This window comes from Nerophis ophidion, linkage group LG18, assembly GCF_033978795.1.
Source record: "Nerophis ophidion isolate RoL-2023_Sa linkage group LG18, RoL_Noph_v1.0, whole genome shotgun sequence".
Lineage (NCBI taxonomy): Eukaryota > Metazoa > Chordata > Actinopteri > Syngnathiformes > Syngnathidae > Nerophis > Nerophis ophidion.
The window spans coordinates 25,270,414-25,287,807 of record NC_084628.1 but is presented as its reverse complement, the minus strand read 5'-3'; the positions used below and the strand labels follow the sequence as shown (position 1 = coordinate 25,287,807).

Genomic DNA, 17,394 nt, shown 5'->3' with positions numbered 1-17,394 from the left:
ATATACAAATATATACACGTATGTGTATATATATATCTATGTATACATATACACTGAAACATATATATATATATATACTGTATATATATATATATATATATATATATATATACACACACACACACATAAACCTACATACATTCAGTATACACACATTTATACTGTGTGTGTTTATGTGGACAGTATATATTGTGTATATACACATGATTAATTTATAAAAATACATAAACAAAATATATGTATACATATATACAGTATACATATACATACATATATTCAGTATATACATATATACACACATATATACTGTGTGTGTATATATGGACAGTATATGTTGTATATACACAATATATATACTATATATATATATATATATATATATATATATATATATATATATATATATATATATATATATACTCACACTATATATTTATATATAAAATATATATATACACAATATATTTATATATACAGTATATATACAGATATATATATATGCATATATATATATATGTATATATATTCTGTGCATATAATATATATATATATATATATATAAATATATATATATATATATGCATATATATATATATATATGTATATATATTCTGTGCATATAATATATATATATATATATATTTATATATATATATATATTACACACACACATATCTACAGATAGATGTTATATACATATACATAGATGTATATATGTGTCTCAATAAAAGAGAATATTTGCAAAAGTAAATTAGGGAGTTGAATTCAGGTCATGTTTTTAAAAAGAAAATTATAATTTATAATAAACATTCTGACAAATCTTTACATTTTTTTTTACCATATATTGAATTGGTTTTCTCTTAATTATCTCTACGCTTTTATCATCAAAATGATTATGAGAAGTAATCGTATAGCATTTAAAAGTTCCACTTTTTGAAATGAGAATCCTGAATAAGTGAACAATAATTGAATGTAGTGAGATACTTGTACAACATGCAGGTACTGTACTTCCTATCACATCCAGTACAACATGCATGTACTTCCTGTCACATCCAGTCCAACATGCATGTACTTCCTGTCACATCCAGTCCAACATGCATGTACTTCCTGTCACATCCAGTCCAACATGCATGTACTTCCTGTCACATCCAGTCCAACATGCATGTGCTTCCTGTCACATCCAGTCCAACATGCATGTACTTCCTATCACATCCAGTCCAACATGCATGTACTTCCTGTCACATCCAGTACAACATGCATGTACTTCCTGTCACATCCAGTACAACATGCATGTACTTCCTGTCACATCCAGTACAACATGCATGTACTTCCTGTCACGTGCTGTAGATCCCCGCTGTCCAACATTCAAGTGATGTTCTGCAAATAATCATTGACTTTTAATGCTGTAAAAAAGTCGTAGAGGCTCCGTCAAACTTCAAAAAACTTTCTGCAAACATGAATGGTCGTCCCTCGGATTTCTAATCAACATGATGTCATTCTTGTATTGCATCATCCTCCCTCTTGCTCTTTAGATGTTCGCTAACAAGCTAAATACAAAGAAGCACTATTACCACCCGGTAATAATGATGCAACACTTTTTACATGAACAAATGTGGATTGGTAGTAACTTTGTGGCTACATTATCACGGTACATTTGATGCATACTATAACTTCTCAGTATTTTTGTGAGGAAAAAAACACTCTTTTTATTTTTTTTTACTTTCTTACTTTGCTTCACTCCGACCGCTACATTTATTTATGCCAGTGTTTTTCAACCTTTTTTGAGCCAAGGCACATTTTTTGCGTTGAAAAAATCCGAAGGCACACCACCAGCTGAAGTCATTAAAAATCAAAACTCAGTTGACAGTAAAAAAGTCGTCGCAATTGTTGGATATGACTTTAAACCATACCCAAGCATGCATCACTATAGCTCTTGTCTCAAAGTAGGTGTACTGTCACCACCGGTCACATCACCCCCCGACTTATTTGGAATTTTTTGCTGTTTTCCTGTGTGTAGTGTTTTAATTCTTGTCTTGCGCTCCTATGGTGGTGGCTTTTTGTCTTTTTTTGGTATTTTCCTGTGGCAGTTTCATGTCTTCCTTTGAGCGATATTTCCCGCATCTACTTTGGTTTAGCAATCAAGAATATTTTGGTTGTTTTTATCCTTCTTAGTGGGGACATTGTTGATAGTCACGTCGTGTTTGGATGTACATTGTGGACGGTGTCTTTGCTCCACAGTAAGTCTTTGCTATCGTCCAGCATTCTGTTTTTGTTTACTTTGTAGCCAGTTCAGTTTTAGTTTTGTTCTGCATAGCCTTCCCTAACTTGCATTGCCTTTTCTTAGGAGCACTCACCTTTTGTTTATTTTTGGTTTATGCATTTGGACACCTTTTTACCTGCACACTGCCTCCCGCTGTTCCCGACATCTACAAAGCAATTAGCTGCCGGCATCCACCTACTGATATGGAAGAGTATTACACGGTTACTCTGCAGACCTCTAGACAGCATCGACACTCAACAACAACACATCATTTGCAGACTATAATTACTGGTTGCAAAAAATATTTTTAACCCAAATAGGTGAAATTAGATAATCTTCCACGGCACACCAGACTGTATCTCACGACACACTAGTGGTTGAAAAACACTGATATATGCCATTGTTATACAAACCCCGTTTCCATATGAGTTGGGAAATTGTGTTGGATGTAAATATAAACGGAATACAATGATATGCAAATCATTTTCAACCCATATTCAGTTGAATATGCTACAAAGACAACATATTTCATGTTCAAACTGATAAACATTTTTTGTTGTTGCAAATAATCTTTAACTTTAGAATTTGATGCCAGCAACACGTGACAAAGAAGTTGGGAAAGGTGGCAATAAATACTGATAAAGTTGAGAAATTCTCATCAAACACTTATTTGGAACATCCCACGGGTGTGCAGGCTAATTGGGAACAGTTGGGTGCCATGATTGGGTATAAAAGCAGCTTCCATTAAATGCTAACAAGGATGGGGCGAGGTTCACCACTTTGTAAGCAAATCGTCGAACAGTTTTAGAACAACATTTCTCAACGAGCTATTGCAAGGAATTTAGGGATTTTACCATCTACGGTCCGTAAAATCATCAAAAAGTTCAGAGAATCTGGAGAAATCACTGCAAGTAAGCGATGACATTACGGACCTTTGAGCCCTCAGGCGGTACCGCATCAAAAACAGACATCAGTGTGTAAAGGATATCATCACATGGTCTCAGGAACACTTCATAAAACCACTGTCAGTAACTACAGCTGGTCGCTACATCTGTGAGTGCAAGTTAAAAATCTACTATCCAAAGCAAAACCCATTTATCAACAACCCCCTGAAATGCCGCTGGCTTCGCTGGGCCCGAGCTCATTTAAGATGGACTGATGCAAAGTGGAAAGGTGTTCTGTGGTCTGATGAGTTCACATTTCAAATTATGTTTAGAAACTGTGGACGGGGTGTCCTCCGGAACAAAGAGGAAAATAACCATCCGGATTGTTATAGGCGCGAAGTTCAAAAGCTAGCATCTGTGATGGTATGGGGGTGTATTAGTGCCTAAAGCATGGGTAACTTACACATCTGTGAAGGCTTTATTAATGCTGAATGGTCCATACAGGTTTTGGAGCAACATATGTTGTCATCCAAGCAACGTTATCATGGACACCCCTGCTTATTTCAGCGAGACAATTCGAAGCCACGTGTTACAACAGAGTGGTTTCATAGTAAAAGAGTGCGGGTACTTTCCTGGCCCGCCTGCAGTCCAGACCTGTCCCCCATCGAAAATGTGTTGCGCAATATGAAGCGTAAAATACGACAGCGGAGACCCGGACTGTTGAACGACTGAAGCTCTACATAAAACAAGAATGGGAAAGAATTCCACTTTCAAAGCTTCAACAATTAGTTTCCTCAGTTCCCAAACGTTTATTCAGTGTTGTTAATGTGACGTTTGCTGGGCATGGTGATGCGGGTTGTTCTAACAATGATGCAGTACGGGCTCGGACACAGCGTAATGTAAGAAATGTTGATTTATTTAAACTAAAAACAGACTAAGAACAGAAAAAACTTGCACGAGGCACAAAGGCAAAATCAACAGCACTAGCATGGGAGCTAGAAAACACAAAAGCATAGCGCGGAAGCTAGTAAGTACAAAGCAGGTTTACCAGAATCTGGAATCAGCGTCGTCACTTGTTGCGTGCAACAAAAGCTAGGAAACGAGAACGAGTCAACAGAAAAGGCAGGCTTAAATAAGGACAGTAATTACAAACAGGTGTGCGTCCGGAAACAAGAAGCAGGTGAAACAAATAAGAAACTATGGTAACAGAACAAACAAGGAACTTGGGCAAACATTAGCAGAATATAACATAAAAACGGAACAAAACCAGAATATGATATGATCAAGGCAGCGGATCATAACAGTTAAAAGAAAAGGTGATGTAACACAGTGGTGAACATGCCCTTTCCCAACTACTTTGGCACGTGTTGCAGCCATGAAATTCTAAGTTAATTATTATTTGCAAAAAAAAAAAAAAAAGTTTATGAGTTTGAACATCAAATATCTTGTCTTTGTAGTGCATTCAATTGAATATGGGTTTAAAAGGATGTGCAAATCATTATATTCCGTTTATATTTACATCTAACACAATTTCCCAACTCATATGGAAACAGGGTTTGTATTTAATCACAATAGAACTAACTCAGTTCCACCAATCAAACGAAGCCCAGCGGTCACGTGACCGCACTCGAACGTCACAACTCTTCAACGTTTACTTACAAAGTAGGAAAAAAAAAACATATCAGAAATGTTAACAATAATTCCACTTCCAACGAGAGAAGACATGCTGCACTAAGTTGTAGATGTTTTTTTGTCATATTGTAGCTCACATTAGCCCTGTTATAACCTCCCAAGTGAATGTCAAATGTGCATCTTTTGTTTAAACGCTGTAGTAGTATCCCTGTCTCACACGCACACAGTTGTAATACAAGCACCATTAAAAATAGCTACACAATAAAAACTAAGTTATTCGGTACTTGAGTAGTTTTTCTCATTGACTTCTTAAGTAAATATTTGAATGACTACTTTTACTTAAAAGTACTTGGGTAAAATTTTTGGCTACTTTACAGAGCGAAGAAACCCTACAAAAAGTAACAAAACTTGCTGGGTCAGTGCTTTTATCCTGAAGGTCAATCTCCTTTATGACCTTCTCCAACATGTCCTCTACTTATTAATATTACTGCTGAAATGTGACTTGCGGGAATCGACTGCAATGCATATATTTCTATAGATTTCTTATGTATGTATATTTGTATAGAGATGTGTATTATGTTATAGAAACATGCATTAGATATGTAGAAGCGTCTATAGCAGGGGTGTCTAAACTTTTTCCACTGAAAAATATTTTTCATTTTCAAAACCAATTTTTACTCTTAGAGGTTCCATCAGGTTTGGTGAACACTAAAAGTCCTGGGGACCCAAAAGGGTCTCGGTCATTAAAGTGTTAAATAATGTCCAATATATATATTATTTTAACTTTTGAAGCTAAAATATATTTTTATCAACTTAAGATCTATTTGTTGAAAAAGTTATATTTTTTTATGTTTGACGCCCTTTTAGTCATTGAAAAACCTGTTTTTTTCAAAAATAAAATTTCTAATATTCCCCACCCCCCCAAAAAAAGTTCAACTCAAAATATTTGATCCATTTAAATTGGAGCCTTAAACATAACAAAATTCATAATAACATTGCTTTTGTAAACAATGAGAGGTGGGGGGAAAAAATCACACTAAGCGTCAAGGGGACCCAAAAGGGTCTCAGTCATTAAAATGTTGAAAACAAGTCAGATATGATTTTTTTAATTTACTATAACATATCTATATATCCACATCTGATGTATTTGTTGACAGTTAAATTTTCTGTTAAGTTTTATGACCTTTTTGTCAATGTTTTTTTGACAAAAATTAAACATGATATATTTTCCCCGAAAAAAATGTTTACTCAAAATATGTGACATATTTTCATTTGAGCCTTAAAAATGTAAATAATTCACAACATTGATTTTCATTATTTTTTTATTTTTGACTATAGGAGTTTAAAAAACAACAACATTACACACTAAAGGTCTCGGGGACCTAAAAGGGTCTTAGTCATTAAAGTATTAACAAGTCAGACATACACTTTTTAACTTCCAACGCTAAAATATCTATCAACTTCAGATTTATTTGATGACAAACTTAAATTCTATTTTATGTTTTATGCCCTGTTTTTACAGCAAAAACTAAATATGCAATATTTCCCCCCCCCAAAAATGTTCAACACAGTATATTGGATCCATTTTTATTGTAGCCTTAAATATCTAAATAATTCATTAAAACTTTGCTTTTGATTATAATTTTTTGAACAATGAGAGTTTAAAAAATAAAATGACACTTAAGGTCACGAGGACCCAAAATGGTCTCAGTCATTAAAGCATTAAAAACCAGTCAGATATGTATTTTTTTTTACTTTACTCTAAAATATCTATACATCAACTTCAGATCTATTTGTTGGCAAAGTTCCATTTTCCGTTTTAGGGCCTTTTTGTCAATGGAAACCCTGTTTTATGACAAAAACTAAATATGCATCCCCCCTCCCCAAAATGTTCAAGTCAGAATATGTGACCTACTTTTATTAGAGCCTTAAATATGTAAATAATTCATAAGATTGATTTTCATTATTTATTTTAACAATGGGAGTTTTAAAAAAACATTCCACACTATAGGTCCTGGGGACCCAAAAGGGTCTCAGTCATTAAAGTGTTAACAAGCAACATAAACTTAAATTTTATTTTATGTTTTATGCCCTTTTTGTCAATGAAAACCTTATTTTGGATGGCAAAATATGCAATATTTTCCACCAAAAAATGTTAAACTCGGACTATTGTATCCATTTTTATTGTAGCCTTAAGTATGTAAATTAGAGATGTCCGATAATGGCTTTTTTGCCGATATCCGATATTCCGATATTGTCCAAATCTTAATTACCAATTCCGATATCAACCGATACAGATGTATACAGTCGCATCCCCGCTGGATGCATTAAACAACGTAACAAGGTTTTCCAAAATAAATCAACTCAAGTTATGGAAAAAAATGCCAACATGGCACTGCCATATTTATTATTGAAGTCACAAAGTGCATTATTTTTTTTTTAACATGCCTCAAAACAGCAGTTTGGAATTTGGGACATCCTCTCCCTGAGTGAGCATGAGGAGGTTAAGGTGGGCAGGGTTGGGGGGCTCGGGGTTCTCGGTAGCGGGGGGTGTATATTGTAGCGTCCCAGAAGAGTTAGTGCTGCAAGGGGTTCTGGGTATTTGTTCTGTTGTGTTACGGTACGGATGTTCTTCTGAAATGTGTTTGTCATTCTTGTTTGGTGTGGGTTCACAGTGTGGCGCATATTTGTAAACAGTGTGTGAAAGTCGCTCGCTGTCGTGCGGGTTCCAGGGACCACCAAGGAAGGACACCTTGGCGAGCAGGTTTAGACTTCTTTTATTTTTCAATAACAAAGTCTCTTCCAGGTTGCTTTCCAGCCTTGCCGTTTGCTGCTTGCTCTTCCGCCCCGGCTTTTCAGCTTTGTGCGTCGTGTTCTTCCTCGGGCTCTTTGTCGCTCTCACTTAGCATCCGCTTCTCGTTGGCTCTGGTTTCTCTCTCGCTCTCTCTCCCCGACGTTTATGGCTGCCGCACTTTTGCACAGTTCGAGAGGATTACTTAATTGTGCCCAGCTGGGCGGTCCAGGCATCTGATAATAATTGCGGCGTCGATCTCGGTGCACCCCACCTCGCTGCTTGCTCGCCGTCCCCGCCTAGTCACCGCCATCTTGGAGTGGGCTCCGGTGTGCCCTGCTTCGCTGTCAGACTGCCGGCTCCACCTCTCTACACAGTATTAAAGTTGTTTATACGGCCACCCTCAGTGTGACCTGTATGGCTGTTGACCAAGTATGGCTTGCATTCACTTTTGGGTGTGAAAAGCCGTAGATGTTATGTGATTGGGCCGGCACACAAAGGCAGTGCCTTTAAGGCACACCCCCAATATTGTTGTCTTGGTGGAAGTTGGGAGAAATTCGGGAGAATGGTTCCCCCGGGAGATTTTCGAGAGGGGCACTAAAATTCGGGAGTCTCCCGGGCATACTTGCCAACCTTGAGACCTCCGACTTCGGGAGGTGGGGGGCGGTGGCGTGGTTTGGGTGGGGGGCGTGGTTAAGTGGAGAATATATTTACAGCCAATTCACCAACTTGAGTATTTCATATATATATATATATATATATATATATATATATATATATATATATATATATATATATATATATATATATATATATATATATATATATATATGCTTCCTCCCACTTCCAAAGACATGCACCTGGGGATAGGTTGATTGGCAACACTAAATTGGCCCTAGTGTGTGAATGTGAGTGTGAATGTTGTCTGTCTATCTGTTTTGGCCCTGCGATGAGATGGCGACTTGTCCAGGGTGTACCCCGCCTTCCGCCCGATTGTAGCTGAGATAGGCGCCAGCACCACCCGCTACCCCGAAAGGGAATAAGCGGTAGAAAATGGATGGATGGATGGATGTTTCCTCTGTGTGACGGAAACATGGCTGAGAGGCGGTGAGTCCGCCCCTCTTAATAAACTTCTGCCTCCGGAGTGTTCCTACTTTAATTCTCCGCGGTCGTCCGGTCGAAAAGGAGGAGGATTAGCAGTCGTTTTTAAAAATGACTTTAAATGCCGTCAGATCCACCTGCAATCCTCCTTCTCAAGCTTCGAACTGTGCATGGTTGAACTGTAGGGGGCGTGGCCTCCAGTCCCATCTGAATTTCGGGAGATTTTCGGGAGACATTTTCTTCCAGGAGGTTTTCGGGAGAGGCACTGAATTTCGGGAGTCTCCCGGAAAATCCGGGGGGGTTGGCAAGTATGACTGGGAGACGCAACTGCTCTGTTTTTTTTCTTTCTACTACGTCTGTGTACCACTCTGTACAGCAGCGTTTTAAAAAGTCATACATTTTACTTTTTGTAACCTATACCGATTATTTCCGATATTACATTTTAAAGTATTTATCGGCTGATAATATCGGACTGCCAATATTATCGGACATCTCTAATGTAAATAATTCATAACATTGATTTGCCTTAAATTTTTTTAACAAATACCATTCTGAAATCACACTATAGGTCCCGGGGACCCAGAAGGGTCATTAAAGTGTTGAATTTAGTGAGATACATATTTTCTTTCTTTCATTGCTAAAATATACATGAATTAATTTCAGAACTGTTGACAAATGTTTTTTTTTTGTTTTCTTTGACAGTTTTTTGTTGTTGTTTTTTTAACCCTTTTTGTCTATGAAAACCCTGTATTTTATGGCAAAAAAAAAAAAAATTCAATATTTTCCCCCAAAAAATGTTCGAAGTGGATTAATCAATTCATTTGGATACGAACCTCAAATATGTAAGTAATTCATAATATTCATCATATTTTTTTGAACAATGACACTGAAAAAACACGCTAAAATGTCTCGGGGATCCAAAAGGGCCCCACTCATAAAAGTGTTAAAAATAAGTCATACATCAATACATATTACTTTTAACGCTTACATCTCCAGATCAACTTCAAATATATCCGTTGGTTATAAGTTTTTTATTGTTTGAGCAATGACCGTTTTAAAGTGAAAAAAAAATAGCTGCATGGCAGTTTTGTGTTATTAGTGTCAATATGTTCTCTTTACATTTCACCTGTTTGCTGTTTTATTACACTTTTTTTTTTCTTCAAATGTGCCGTTAAAAATTAGCCACAGGCCTTAAATGGACACTCCTGCTGTACACAGCGTGTGTGTGTGTGTGTGTGTGTGTGTGTGTGTGTGTGTGTGTGTGTGTGTGTGTGTGTGTGTGTGTGTGTGTGTGTGTGTGTGTGTGTGTGTGTGCGCGTGCGCGCGCACACTTTGCCTCTCCTGCAGTGCATGCTTCAAAAGCAGATATTCAGTACTTCTTTAGCAGTGGCCATCTTTATTCAAAACACGATTGTAGAAATACTGACCTTTCAGGGGGCCGATGATGTTTGATGTGTTGAAGCGTGATGATGCAGAAAATTTGGTGCAAACGGCGCATGAAATGTCTTCCTCTGAAACCGCGAAGAAGTCCCACACGATCGACGCCGTGTTTGTTTATACTGCGAGAGCGGGGAACGTTTTACGACAGCACGGCAGCACAAGTAGGAGAAAAAGGAGCGCTTGATTAGTCAACCGAGCCACCTGAAGCACAATCTTGCCTCTTGGAGCATTTTTTTTCAAGTATTTGGTATGGTGTCCTACTTTCTTACATCTGCTCGATAATGTTGTCGTTTATCGTACTATTGTCAAAAAAACATGGTAGAGAAGATGAGAACGACTTGTGTTATTTTGAAGGGACAATAAATGTTAGACAAGCTGTACTCTGACTACTCTACATTTGTTCAGCGCTGTCACTTTAAATGACCATAATACTTTAGTGGCTTTAATGAGCACATTATAAACCTGATTTATTAATTATATCTAATCTTTTTTTTTTTTTAACAAAGTGAACCAACTATCACAAATTGTAGTCATATACACAAATGTAAACATGCTAGGCAACAGGGGCTAGCAGCTACACAACAGCTAAGCACACAATAGCACTCAAGCTAGACACACTTAATAATCATTGAACAATATAAACAAGTATCAAATATAAATTGTCGCATATTACTTACTCATCCAGTCTCCAAGGCGTACGAGAAAGTACCCAGTAACAAACATGTCCGCATCCTTCAACGTTAAAAGTTAAAGTATCAATGATTGTCACACACACACTAGGTGTGGGGAAATTATTCTCTGCATTTGACCCATCAACCTTGATCACCCCCTGGGTGGTGAGGGGAGCAGTGAGCAGCAGCGGTGGCTGCGCCCAGGAATCATTTTTGTTGATTTAACTCCCAATTCCAACCCTTGATGCTGAGTGCCAAGCAGGGCGGTAACAGGTCCCATTTAAAAGTCTTTGGTAGGACTGGGCCGGGGTTTGAACTCACAACCTGCTGATCTCAGGGTGGACACTATAACCACTAGGCCACTGAGTATGTGCTGCGTCATGAGCTTAACCTAATGAATTATTGTCACCAAAGCAAATACCACTCCACTTCAACTCAAAGACAGCATGCATCCATCCCAGACGGCGAATAATGAATATGATGTTCTGTTTAACTCATTTCTCATCACTTCATCAAACCTTTTCTAACATTGCACACTACTAAATAATACAAGTATGTATAATTCCTGCTGATATCATTCACATCAATATCTATACTTGCCAACCCTCCCTATTTTCCCGGGAGACTCACGAATTTCAGTGCCCCTCCCGAAAATCTCCCGGGGCAACCATTGTCCCAAATTTCTCCCAATTTCCACCTGGGCAACAATATTGGGGGCGTGCTTTAAAGGCACACCATGTACCAAAATGGATACATGGATGATACAGCAGAGGATTGGGAGAATGTCATGTGGTCAGATGAAACCAAAATAGAACTTTTTGCTATAAAATCAACTCGTCGTGTTTTGAGGAAGAAGAATACTGAGTTGCATCCCAAGAACACCATACCTACTGTAAAAGCATGGGGGTGGAAACATCATGATTTGGGGCTGTTTTTCTGCTAAGGGGACAGGACGATTGATCCGTGTTAAAGAAATAATGAATGGGCCCATGTATCGTGAGATTTTGAGCCAAAACCTCCTTCCATCAATGAGAGCTTTGAATGGTTGACCAAATAGCTATTTTCTACCATAATTTACAAATAAATTCTTTAAAATTCCTACAGTGTGAATTCCTGTATTTTTTTTTCACATTCTGTCCCTCACAGTTGAAGTGTACCTATGATGAAAATTACAGACCTCTGTCATCATTTTAAGTGGGAGAACTTGCACAATGGGTGGCTGACTAAATACTTTTTTGCCCCACTGTGTGTATATATATATATATATATATATATATATATATATATATATATATATATATATATATATATGTATGTATGTGTGTATGTATATGTGTATATATATACATATATATGTATATATGTACATATATATGTACATATAGGTATATACATATATATGTATGTATATATACATTTATATATGCATATTTGAATATATATATTTATATATACATATTTGTACGTATATATATGTATACACATATATATATGTATATATATGTATATATGTACATATATATGTATATATAGGTATATACATATATATACATATATATGTATGTATATATACATTTATATATGCATATTTGAATATATATTTATATATACATATGTATATGTATATATGTATACACATATGTATACACATATTTATATATATACATATATAAGTATACACACATATATACACATAAACACATTTACACACATATATAGATATACATACATACATACATATATGTACACAAATATATATATGTATACACATATATTTGCACATATGTACCCGTTTACCCATATATTATATATACACATATATAAGTATACACACATACAGCATATGTATACACACATATATACACATAAACACATTTACACACATATAGAATACATGGCTTCGCCCTGCGCAGGCATAGTTCACCATCTTTCGGGTCCCACCGCACGCGCTCATGCTCCACCTCCCCGACGCTGCGGGCGAGACGGGCCGGTGGTGCACCCGACCCCGGGGGGCCGGGATACCACCTCGGCCGCCGTAGACCGGCCTTCACTTTCATTGCGCCGTGGGGTTTCGTTGCGTGCCCTTTGACCCTCGCGTGCATTAGACTCCTTGGTCCGTGTTTCAAGACGGGTCGGGTGGGTAGCCGACGACATACATATATGTACACAAATATATATATATGTATACACATATATTTACACATATGTACACGTGTACATATATATATATATATATATATATATATATATATATATATATATATATATATATATATATATATATATATATATATATATATATATATATATATATAAAATACTTGAAAATATACTCCCCCCCACACACACACACACAACCTCCATCTCCCGAATTTGGAGGTCTCAAGGTTGGCAAGTATGAAAATGAGTAACCAAAATTGGTGGGATGAATAGAAAAATATTAATTGATATTTTACATTTATTTAAAAAATATGTTGAGAATGCATTACGCAGAGTTCTCGAGTGGCTGTAAGGAACGAATTTTCTGTTCTCAATGTTTCCTTCCGGGTGCCAATCCAGTCGGACGCCTGAGTCTCTTTACGCCCCAACGTGCATAGCAGTAGCAGAATTACACTTAGCACAGCTCAGTCTGCCGTTAATGCTTGGTATTTAGGATTTATTGATAATAAAAATGAGTAGGAAGCGTTGCAATAAAGATGCAGTGGAACACCATGTGGCGGCCAAAAAAGAAAAGTTTTCCGAGTTCAACGGGACTGTTTTTAAAAGCATGCTGAAGGATCCCACTCATGCCATGAAAGGTGAGTTTTTAACGCACACATGTAGGTACGGGACAAAAAAACGACAGTTTCTAAATATCTCACAAGAATTGAAACCATTGCAAAGACCTTGGAGAAAACGTTATAATGGCACTCGAACCTTTCTGATAGGCCAAATATTAAGGGAGCTACCAATTGTTTTGTCTTTATCTCTTAAGACAATAGAGACATGTGTGACCTATATTTGGAAAAAATAACTTCATAACATTATCGCTCCATTATTATTTTTCACAAATGCATGAATTCAAAAGCAAATGGATTACTTTTAGGGTCAAGGCAAGTGTTGCCATAAGGAGGGCTCATATTTTAAGGCAGTGGTTCTCAACCTTTTTTCAGTGATGTACCCCCTGTGAACATTTTTTTTAATTCAAGTACCCCCTAATCAGAGCAAAACATTTTTGGTTGAAAAAAAGACATAAAGAAGTAAAATACAGCACTATGTCATCAGTTTCTGATTTATGAAATAAATGATAAATGGGTTGTACTTGTATAGCGCTTTTCTACCTTCAAGGTACTCAAAGCGCTTTGACACTACTTCCACATTTACCCATTCACACACACTGATGGAGGGAGCTGCCATGCAAGGCGCCAACCAGCACCCATCAGGAGCAAGGGTGAAGTGTCTTGCTCAGGACACAACGGACGTGACGAGGTCGGTTCTAGGTGGGATTTGAACCAGTGACCCTCGGGTTGCGCACGGCCACTCTCCCACTGCGCCACGCCGTGCAAAATATTGCTCATTTGTAGTGGTCTTTCTTGAACTATTTGGAAAAAAATAACTAAAAACTTGTTAAAAAATAAACAAGTGATTCAATTATAAATAAAGATTTCTACACATAGAAGTAATCATCAACTTAAAGTGCCCTCTTTGGGGATTGTAATGGAGATCCATCTGGATTCATCAACTTCATTCTTAATATTTCTACACAAAAAAGAAATCTTTAACATCAATATTTATGGAACATGTCCACTAAAAATCTATCCGTCAACACTGACTATTGCATCGTTGCATTTCTTTTCACACTTTAAGCACTTACGTTCATATTTTGTTGAAGTATTATTCAATAAATATATTTATAAAGGATTTTTGAATTGTAGCTATTTGTAGAATAGTTTTAAAAAATCTCACGTACCCCTTGGAATACCTTCAAGTACCCCCAGTGGTACATGTACCCCCATTTGAGAACCACTGTTTTAAGGCACCAAGGCAAACATTATTTTCTTTCGAGGCAGTGTGTGTGTGTGTGTGTGTGTGTGTGTGTGTGTGTGTGTGTGTGTGCGTGTGTGTGTGTGTATATATATATATATATATATATATATATATATATATATATATATATATATATATATATATATATATATATATATATATATGTCTTGATTGGATTATCCAGAGAATAGTGCTCGATACCGTGGTAGAGCGCAATATGTAGGTGTGGGAGATCATCTCCTGATGATTGAGGGAACCCCTCATGAAACAGATCTGTAGAGATGAAGTAGTCTTGTGATTTTTTCCCACACCTACATATATATATATATATATATATATATATATATATATATATGAAATAAGTTTATTTCAGTCATATAATCAATCAACCGTTTTGTTTGTTCAGTTTTACAGTACAGTAGTGATGGGTTGATGAGGCGTCATGTATTGTTTCAACACATTGCAAAGCTGTATTGATACTGTGTCACAAAATACTGACATCTGCTGGACATTAAAAATCCCTACAGGCAACATATGGACCGACTCAACTGACACTGATTTTATGACCAAGTATATACACTAATATAAACCACGTCATTGTATTTCATTTAGGATTATTTTATATCTTCATTTAAATAAAAATATATTTTTATCTTTTTTAAATACAGTAATAAATAATGTGAACTTGTATCATAACATGGAAATCTAAGAGAACGTGTTGTGAATGAGGATACTTGTGGACTGGGATTTTTTTTTTTTTTACATGCGCTCTAAATACGCACTGTTGATTGATTGATTGATTGAAACTTTTATTTGTAGATTGCACAGTACAGTGCATATTCCGTACAATTTACCACTAAATGGCAACACCCCAATAAGTTTTTCAAATTGTTTAAGTCGGGGTCCACGTTAATCAATTCATGGTAAAAAGGCAATGAGTTCGAGCCGGTTTCGAACAAGTGGCCTTTGGAACTCAGCATGAACAACTACGGACCTTGACTTTACCAACTGAGCTATCGAAGAGATTCGTTGTTGCCGTTTTTTACGATGGTTGTGTGGGTGGGACAATACTGGAAACTTTGGATGAAACGACAGGAAATGAACTCAAATACCATTTTTTCCGATATATGATCAAAATATTCCCACACGGCAGAAATGATCTCCGACGGCGATAAATGACAAATGACCAACGACAGAAGTGCGGCGGTTCTGTTGGCAGCAGCATCTCGTTGACAGATGCACTTCCTTATAAACACAGTTTGGCGCGCAGGTGCCAGTGCGACACACAGTTTGCATATCGGTCACGTGACCAAAACAGCCCATGATCGGTCACTTGACTTTCGAACGGCGTCACGCGTACCGACACAGGGTTTCGCTCTACGAGCTCGACGCATGCGCCGATGCATCGGTGTTGCCGGACCCGTCACTACAGTACAGGTTATACATAAACAATCATACACATACACACAAAAAAGAAAAGGAAAATAATGAGCAAAAAAGGATTAGGCTGAAGCCAAAGCTTATAAAGTTAAAGTACCAATGATTGTCACACATACGAGATGTGGCGAAATTATTCTCTGCATTTGACCCATAACCGTTGACCACCCCAGGGAGGTGAGGAGAGCGTGGGCAGCGGCGGTGCCGCGCCCAGGAATCATTTTTGGTGATTTAACCCTCAATTCCAACCCTGAATGCTGAGTGCCAAGCAGGGAGATAATGGGTTCCATTTTTATAGTCTTTGGTATGACTCGGCCGGGAAGAGATCAAGTTTGGCATTTTTATTAAATTTAGCAACCTAGAAACTATTCATAATATCATTATGTTTCAAGCTGAATTTTTCAATCACAAAAGTCGATTTCATAATGGGAAACCGACATTCTCACACCGGTTTAATGATTTCAAGTTATTAATAAAATATTGAAATATGGTAAGGTGGCAGAGGGGTTAGTGCGTCTGCCTCACAATACGAAGTTCCTGCAGTCCTGGGTTCAAATCCAGGCTTGGGATCTTTCTGTGTGGAGTTTGCATGTTCTCCCCGTGAATGCGTGGGTTCCCTCCGGGTACTCCGGCTTCCTCCCACTTCCAAAGACATGCACCTGGGGATAGGTTGATTGGCAACACTAAATTGGCCCTAGTGTGTGAATGTGAGTGTGAATGTTGTCTGTCTATCTGTGTTGGCCCTGCGATGAGGTGGCAACTTGTCCAGGGTGTACCCTGCCTTCCGCCCGATTGTAGCTGAGATAGGCGCCAGCGCGACCCCAAAAGGGAATAAGCGGTAGAAAATGGATGGTAAGAAAAAATGTAAACTCCCCCAAATGATTATCTTTAATTGAGGAATTGAAGTTGTCTTGAATAAACCCACTGAGTAGGTCATATTTGCCTATCCTATACCTTTACTGAAAATTAGATTGCCTGGAACATCAACGTTAAAAAAAAATCAATAGGATGAAAGTAATTGTTACTATATTTTATAATTTTCAATTATTTCACCTTTTAAGATTTTCTTAAACTTTACCAAAGAAGTGCATGTCTTCAGCTCATCACTGAGCTTGTTCCCCCATTTAACTCCTAAAATTGAAATACATTTGT

At 37.2% G+C, this 17,394-nt stretch overlaps 1 protein-coding gene across 2 annotated transcripts in view; it reads left to right on the top strand.

Annotated features, from left to right (window-relative positions):
• The first annotated feature begins 13,316 nt into the window (after window positions 1-13,316).
• The window catches only part of urb1 (URB1 ribosome biogenesis homolog), a 76,121-nt gene continuing 72,043 nt past the window's right edge, over window positions 13,317-17,394 (top strand). The window contains exon 1 of one of the 2 annotated variants that reach the window (XM_061877843.1): window positions 13,317-13,577. In XM_061877843.1, the coding sequence (XP_061733827.1) occupies window positions 13,451-13,577 (127 nt within the window). In that variant the 5' untranslated portion in view covers window positions 13,317-13,450. The remainder of the gene's footprint in view (window positions 13,578-17,394) is intronic. The other variant, XM_061877842.1, reaches the window with a different exon arrangement.